This window comes from Chelonia mydas, chromosome 12, assembly GCF_015237465.2.
Source record: "Chelonia mydas isolate rCheMyd1 chromosome 12, rCheMyd1.pri.v2, whole genome shotgun sequence".
NCBI lineage: Eukaryota > Metazoa > Chordata > Testudines > Cheloniidae > Chelonia > Chelonia mydas.
The window spans coordinates 6284083-6292478 of NC_051252.2; the positions used below are offsets into that span (position 1 = coordinate 6284083).

An 8396-nucleotide genomic window follows, 5' to 3' on the forward strand; every position below is an offset into this window, starting at 1 on the left:
GAACCAGTGGTGGAAACTGATTGCCAAATTCAAGAACATTATCCTAGTGTAGACATGAGCTGGTTTGTCTGTACCTGTTCTGGATTGTAAGTGCCTTGGAACAGGGACTGTAGTTCCTTATTTGTTTGCACAGGGCCGAGCAAACAGCTGATGCTGGCTAATGTCTGAAGGTCCTTCAGTGCTTAAGCAAAGGTGGATCTGGGTGATATTCAAGATTGAGCTTATAGGGAGGGGAAGGCACAAGTGGGTTACATGAAGGCCAGGACCTAGACAGAAAGTCACCAGATGTGTAAGTGTCCCTCATAATGCTGCTTCATTTGGCTGAAGTGACTCACCAGCGATGAGAGGTGCTTGTTGGGGACTCCTACCAGAGTGAAGGATGCGTTGGCAAAATCCTCTGCAGGAAACAGAAGGAAGAGAAATGAGAACTGTGGCCTTCTTGGTCATTTCCAAAGAGTGGAGAGCAGGCTTGGCCTCGCCCACCTGTTTGGCCCAGGAGTGTGTCCAAGACAAAGCACTGGGCTTTGGAGCCTGTTCGAAAACTGCATTTGAACTGGCTCCAGACACAGCTTGGCCAGCCAGTGAGGGCAAAAGGCCAAACTATTTTAGAACATATTTTGGAAACTAGGAGTGATCCTATTTCCCAAGGGTGACCCCTGGAGTCCTGCAATGGAACACTTTGAATGGGGCTTTAGAAAATGGCTTTAAAACAGTTTGGCCCCACCTCTGCTGATTAAACCATGCTGGGGTAGTGTTGTCTAGTGGGTATGACACCAGGCTAGGAGACCTTGGTTCCTGCCTGGCCTGGCCATTGACCTGCTGGGTGATCTTGGGCAAGTCATGTCCCCTTTCCTTCCCTCCGTTTCCCCTCCCATGCTGCATCTGTCTTTGTTTAGGACATACACTCCCTGGTTCAAGGAGCTTATCTCACTATGTGTTTATACAGCACCTAGCACAACTGGGTCCTGATGTTTACTGGGGCTTCTAGACTCTTCTGAAATACTACAAATAAATACTAGTGTTAAAAACCAGCTTAGCAGGAACTGTGTTGAGGCTTCAGCACAGACAGGGCCTCTATGCGCTAGACTGCCTCAGAAGCCTGCCATCCGGGCGCTCCTCCAGCGGTGGTAACAAGAGTGGCTATGTTAGCATGGATGGGCGCGATGAAGGCGAAGTTCTGTCGGCACTGATTCTGAACTGGGGCTGATCTGATGAAGTTGGATCAGGAAGTTACAGTCAAGGAAAGCCTCTAGTGTGGATCCACCCAGAGTTAGCAGAGTTGTGACGTGTCTCTGCCAAGCCAGGGACCCCGGTGAGTGACCAGCAGCGCTGGACAAGCTGGTGGAAGTAAAACAACTTGGGACAATGGGTTTGTTGTAGACATCATCTGGGGGGTGCTTGAGAGAAGTGGAAAATTACCAAAAAGCAGAACAAGAGCGGCAGGTGACCCCAGCAGGAGTCTATAAAGGGACTCACTGGGGAAAACTGAACTGGGGGGAGAGGGTCATTTTGTACCAGATTAAGATGAAGGAGGCTGTTGCAAGGGGCAGGGCAGGCAAGGGGGCGGAGGACTGACCCTGCCTTGTGGAGCATGGGTGATTCGCCAAAGGGAGGGTAAGCAGGGAGTAACACACTGCCTTTAGGATGTTTGATCGCTTTGTATGGTCTCCTGTGCTTTATTTGGTACAGAAAGGTGTTCGACTGGACCGTGTACGCATATTGACTGCTTAGCAACTACTGCGTGTCCCAGAGAAAGTTAGACTGTAAGCAGAAGCTTCACGAATTGCACCTTTGGGGTGGAGTTCTGGAAGGGGGTGTGTTTAAGGACAGGGAGTCCGAAGGGTCAGCGCTGTTCCCTGGGGGGCGTGGACGGCAGGTCCCAGCACGCGGAGGGGGCTGCCTGATAGAACGTTTGTGCCCTAAGCGTGTGCATAGTGACTCCTGGATTGGGGCAGTGGCTCGACTTTGTTGGTCTACAGGGGCTTGAACCCACCAGGGGATCCAGAGCATAGACGGAAGGATCCCCCTCACAACAGTCCTAGTGAGAGGCCAAGTGGGAGGCTCACTAGGATCTGTGGCAACGGGGCGCAGGCAGCTGCCTGAGGTCTCAGCTCTGTGTCACTAGGCCTCAGGATTAGAGAGCATGACACCCTTCCCCTGGATACACAGGCAGCCCCCGCCCTTTGGTACCACAAATGGAAGTGCACCCCGAGACGGCTGGTGTAGAGAGGAAGGCTTGGCCCCCTGAAATCGCACTGTGCACCCTCTTCTTAGCCGCATTCTCGGCTCACATCTGCAACCACTAGGAGGCACTACGACTGTCCTCCCCTGACTGGGAGGATCACTTGACAGTGACCCAGGATGATGTCATCTGTGACAAGATGAGCCTTTCTTGGTCCAAACATATTGCCACTGTTCAAGAAGGACAGTGCATTTCAGATGGCGTGTCAGGCCTGGCCTGCACATAAAGTAGTGGATTCTCCAGCTCTTGCTGTCTTCAAATCCAGACAGGACGCCTTTCTGGGAGCTGCTGTAGTCCAAAACAAGTCACTGGGCTCAACATGGGGGGGGGTCACTGGATGAGATTTAATGGCCTGTGACCTACAGATCAGACTAGATGGTCCCTTCTGGCCCTAAACTCTATGAATCTGTGAGAATCTCATTGGGGCCGTGTGACGGGGTGTTCCAGGTGTTTGCTACCAGCCAGCTTGGGGCACCCCCCATGCAGAGAAGAGCCACAAGTTCAGACCTCCAGTGGCCTCCCATGATCAGCCCGGCAGGAGGCGTGGGCCAATCAGGACCCAGCAGGCCAGATAAAAAGTCTGTCACTCGTCAGGGTGAAGCCAGTGCAGGGAAAGAAAGCTCTCCGTCCTGGCCCTAACCCGTAGAGCATGGTCAGGGCCTAACCTTGATGACACTGGCCTCGGGGCTCTGTGCAGGACGAGTGTGCATGGTATGGACTTTAACACCCTGGTGGCTAGTTTGAATGCAGCGTTAATTTGTTTTCTGTAAATTAAAACCTGAGGTGAGCTTGCCCTGTGGGCAGGGATTGTCTTTTTTGGGGGTAAATTGGTACAACTTCCTCAAGCGGACAAGGCCTGGCAGGCACAACGCTACATCAACAGAGCTAGCTGTAACCTGATACGTGTGTCTACACAGAGGTTTGCGCCTGTTAAATGATGGGCTCGTGTACATGGGGAAAGTCACTAGTACAACTATCCCAAGTATAATTATATCACTATAGTTAGAGGAGTATCACTCCCTGTGGGGACACTCTTCGGGATGTCTTTGCAGCACTTGGCTCTTCACTGGGTGTTGAGCCCCCTCTCACACAAAACCCTCTCACTCAACTCTAGTGCCTCTTTCCACCCAGGCTAGCTGCCTCAGCCTGGGCTACACCTTAAAACCTGGGTGCCACTTTCACGTGGTCTGGTAAGGCCCACTTTGCAGCGAGGATGCAGGCTAAACCCCTCGGGTGCCGAGCATTGTCCATTGCCTTCCCACAAGCCCCTCCTGTGCCCAGTAAGACAGACAAGTTGTCTGGCTGGGATGATTTAGTTGGGGTTGGCCCTGCTTTGAGCAGGGGGTTGGACTAGATGACCTCCTGAGGTCCCTTCCAACCCTGATATTCTATGATTCTAAGTTCGTCCACAAATTCACTGGGAAAGACTCACAGAGCAGTTCAAATTTATTTGAGCATAAGCTTTCGTGAGCTACAGCTACAGATGAAGTGAGCTGTAGCTCACGAAAGCTTATGCTCAAATAAATTGGTTAGTCTCTAAGGTGTCACAAGTCCTCCTTTTCTTTTTGCGGATACAGACTAACACGGCTGCTACTCTGAGAGCAGTTCAGTGCTCTGCAGCACAAAGACCCATGGGATGTGCCTTGAGGAGTCTTTGACACACACAGGTGAGTTCAGCCCCAGTGAGGACGCAGTAAGGCTTTGTAATGTGACTGTTCGCACCCAGACTAGGCTAACCCAGGTGCTGATTATCTGAGTGAAGCGGCACCCTTATTCCAGAAGGTGTCTTTTTCCAGTTTCGCTTAACCCCTTTATAGAGCTTTGTATAATTATGCTGGTAAATTTCCCCATGTAGACAAGCCCTAAATCAGTTTTTAAACTGATTTCAGTTCAGCTGATTCAAATCAACTTCTGGGTATAGACAAGGTAAAGGAAATATGCTACCCCACTCATTCAGGCAGGAAAACAAAGGCACTGTCTAAGAGGCGGTGATACTCTTTGATATGCTAACTACACTGCAGCTGCTAACTGGGGAGGAACTGCTCTCAGTTTAGGGGAGCAGGGATCACAAACTTAATGAGCAATGTCTCCATGCTAATTGAGCAGGGAGGCTTGGCTGGAAGTTTGACATTGCAACCAGGGATTTTGACACCCTAAAACAAAGGAGCTGGAATCTCTAAATAGAGAGGGGACAAGCCTTAGCCAAGGGGAGACATGCATTGGAACGGACTGAACCCAGTCTGCTGCCGGCAAGAGCAATCTAGGCCGTTGCCGAGATGAAAGGAACTGATCAATAGACGCTAGCTATGGGATTTGGCCTGGCTAGGTAGACTTTATGAAGTCTAGACAGTCATGTCTTATTCTGCTTGACTTTTACTTGCTTTGATTCCCCCTCTGTCATTTTTCTAAGACAAACACATCTGGTTTTATCGTAGCTAATCTGAACCGCAGATAGTGAATGGGGGCTGTTCCTGTGGGACGGAAATCCACGTCTGTCCTGCGAGGCGTGGGCACGGGGTCTCATCTTCCAAAAAGAACTGAAAAGCTGCTGGCTTTGGGTTCAGGGATAAGCCTAAAGACAACGAGGTGTGCCCAGCTCTGCAAACCTCAGGTGAGCCCATAGAAGTGTAGGACTGGAAGGGACCTCGAGAGGTCATCTAGTCCAGTCCCCTGCCCTCATGGCAGGCCTAAGTATTATCTAGATTCAGATCATCTTTCTATAGAGCCAGGGCAAAGATTACAGTAGAACCCCTGGGCTATGCCATGCTTGGTAGCGCATGCGTACAAGTGAGAAGTTACCCTGGGATGGGAGGGCTGTATTATTGAAACCAGCCTGATCTTAATTTGAAGACAGGTTGGTAGAATGGTCTGTCTGTTCCTCAGTAGCACGCTTCATACAAGTATCAGTAAAGTAGTCAAGGGCAGGCTGTGTATTTAGCTGAGTCCCTTGGGTTATGCCGGACTCACCTAGTGCCCAGATACTGCATGACATTACCGAAGAAAGTCACATTCGTGCCTCGCTGCAGTGTCCATGTGACCTAGGCTACGAGAGTGCTCTGGGTTACCAGTGGCTGCAGGTAGACGGAGACCTTGCGGCCTGCCTTTCTGACGTGCGGAGCACCCACAGCTCACGGTAACTTCCCTAGGAGTCGTAGGGGCTCAGCACCTTTGAAAGCCAAGCTGCTGTTTTATAGGATAATGTCAGCGCTTGAGAAAGGGTGGTGTTACCTGCCCGCAGGCCCCAGTGCTGCCTAGCACCTTATATAGCGCGTCTCTGCCCAGGATCTCAAAGCGCTTTACAAAGGGGGTGAGGATCATTTTCTCCATTTTACAGATGATCCAACTGAAGCACTACCAATAAAACCCATTCTCCTGAGGCCCCATCCAGTGCACTATCCACAGGCCCACATTGCCTCCCCAAGAGAGTATATCAAAGCCCAGTGATGGCATTACCTTTGGTGCAGGCTGTGATTGTCCTGGAATGTTCATCTGGGAGTTTGTTCCCTGCTGAGTCCATGTCCATTCGCCGTAAGGTTGGCAGGTCTGGGTGGAAAAGCCTGTCCTTTACTCCAGCCAGCATGACTTTCCTAGGGTCCAGGGGCAGTAACACAGCTGGGGCCGTGTAGACACGATGGCCATCTTCAGGCCATGGTACCAAATCAATTACTTGGGCCATTGCTGTAAACGGCCAAAGAGAGAGCAAAATGAAAGAGACACCTGCAAAATCATGGCACTTATTTGCTAACGGCTATACATCTATCCTGACCGACAGACTGTGTGTCCTGATAACGTGATGTGTACAGGATGTCCAGTTTATCCCCTAGAGGTGAGGCATGGTTTGTTTCCCTGTTTTGTTGCCGGTATGATAGCAAAGGGAACAATACACAAACCTATCAAATGGAGATGGCCCAATGAATGTTTGTTGGGTGTTCCATGAGCCCCTAAATAAATCCCTTCAAAACACAAATGGTCTTGGGCGGGCTGCAGGCATACCAGGCAGGTGATTAAACAGGGCCTGTTAGAACATTCCACGCTCTGAGCTCAGATACCCCTTTGCAGTCCTGGTGAAGGCACAGGGCCGGGTGTACACGCAGTCTCAGGACAGCAGTGGCCTTAGTCACTCAGGATCAAATTCTCAGAAGCAGCTCCTACTTTGAGGTGCTTTTTCAGTGCCCATCTTCAGACACAGACACCTTAACACCTGCCTTGCGCCCATGCTTCCCTCCTGACTACGTCCTCTGTGCCCTATGCCCACTCCTCACTTCATGCCTGCTTATGCTGCCCTGGATGCTGGGATCAGCTTCCTAGCTAATGTGACTCCATAGCTCCAGCTGCACTGTCCAGGAGCCACCCTGGCTTTGTTCTGTTTGTATTGGTCTATACTGGATCCACTCATGACTTTTAAGGGCCTGATCTGATTCCCACTGAAGTCAATTGTAAGATGCTCACTGCAATGGCAGTGGAATCAGAAAAACACTGGAGGGCAGATTTCGGTCTTGTTTGGCACCTGACCTGGTCAGCTGTAAAGAGCCATGGCCCTCACAGCACTTCAGAAATAACAACGTGCTCAGATCTGCGGAGGGCACGTGACTACAAATGAGGCAAAAAGGGACTGTAGATTACTTCCCCGAGTTTCTGAAGCAGGAGGGGTAGAAGAAGAGACAGAGAACAATGGCAGCTTGGAAGCCTGTTTTCATCTGCAAAGCTGGGGAAAAACTTGGTTAAAGTCAATGGAAAACCTCTTACTCCGAGATCAGTAAAACCAATGGTGAAAATCGCCTAGAAAAACGTGGACACCATTAAATGTACTATTTTGGTTCAGGATTCATAGTCTCTCTTGTAAGCTGATCTCACTCTCAAACGACTCAATCACCCACATACCACACCCACAGAGGTCCACCGGAATCAACACTCTGGTTTGGATCACTCCCAAACTTTGGGAAAGTTCATATCCACCTCTGAACCACCTCCCAGCGGACCCCTAGGTCCAAAAACAGCTGAACTCAAATCCTGGCTTCTAACCCCTCTGAACTTGGAGGAGCGAAGCTCTGAAATGTGCATCTTGCTGCATTCAGGAAGCACTTGGCAGGGAGTTCATTGTGAGTTTTCCCTGCACTGCCACATTTGACTCCCAGGAGAAATGCACATCCTGGGGCTGATGTCTTTCTCTTTAGATCTGCAGGGAGCAAGTTTTTCTGGACACCTTAGATTCTTCCCTTGTGAGCAGGGTTGGTCGAAAGACACGACAAAGACAGTGCAAAGGAAAAGCAGCACCCGGGCTTTAGGATTGACTATAAATGTCTGTACAGAGCCTAGCACATTTTGGGGTGCTGCCATAGCATAAATAGTAAATAATTATAAATACCTAAACCGAAGGGATACCTATTTTCTCAGCTTCCTTCGCACTGTCTCAGGCCTGAGGTGGACTCCAGTCATTCTGTTTACTGATCCCTTATTCCCCATAGCAACAGGCAGCCAATATCATAAGTAGTTGTTAGGTGATGAGGGCAGGGTTGCTAAGTAACCAGAGCAGTGTCCCTGCAGTTACCTGGTAACCGGTGACCCCCATGCAGCCTGGCTGAAAGGAAAGTTCCAAGCCCGGCAAGCCTCCAGCCAGCTGCTGTAGCTTCCTGATAAAGAGCTGGTTTGTTTGCAGAGGGAGAAAAGTCACAGGGCTGGGTAGCTGCAACCTATTAGAAAGCATCCCTAGTGGAGAGCGCTGACGGGGGAAAGAGCATTGCCCCACAGCCAAAGCTATCCCCAAGCACAGAGATCCCATAGGACACCACAGATCCACCCATAGCGGTGCCAGGTGTAATAACCCATGTTCAGTGCAGGAAGCTAAAAGGAAATTATGCTCCTTAGAAGACAGAGGACACCGCACCTGATGTGTCACTCCGGGGACAGGAAAATACTCGGGCTGTCAATTAATTGCAGTTAACTCACGCGAGTCACTCCAAAAAATTAATTGTGATTAATCGCACTGTTAAACAATCGAATACCAATTGAAATTTGTTAAATAGTTTTGGCTGTTTTTCTACATTTTCAACTATATTGATTTCTGTTACAACACAGAATACAAAGTGCACAGAGCTCACTTTATATTATCAATTTTTATTACAAATATTTGCACTGTAAAAATAATAAACAAAAG

The 8396-nt window shown here is 49.7% G+C and overlaps 1 protein-coding gene and 1 long non-coding RNA gene across 2 annotated transcripts in view; one reads left to right on the forward strand and one right to left on the reverse strand.

Moving 5' to 3' along the window:
- LOC102932892 (testis, prostate and placenta expressed) overlaps window positions 1–7684 on the reverse strand; it is a 19249-nt gene extending 11565 nt beyond the window's left edge. Inside the window, exons 1-3 of the mRNA XM_007063277.3 lie at window positions 7608–7684; window positions 5696–5920; window positions 336–397 (exon numbers count right to left, since the gene is read on the reverse strand). Of these exons, the coding sequence (XP_007063339.3) occupies window positions 336–397; window positions 5696–5918 (285 nt within the window). The 5' untranslated portion in view covers window positions 5919–5920; window positions 7608–7684. The remainder of the gene's footprint in view (window positions 1–335; window positions 398–5695; window positions 5921–7607) is intronic.
- On the forward strand, window positions 3816–5716 carry LOC122462569. Its single transcript, XR_006285208.1, has 3 exons — window positions 3816–3909; window positions 4678–4853; window positions 5577–5716. It is a non-coding gene; the product is annotated as an uncharacterized LOC122462569 (long non-coding RNA).
- Window positions 7685–8396: the final 712 nt, after the last annotated feature.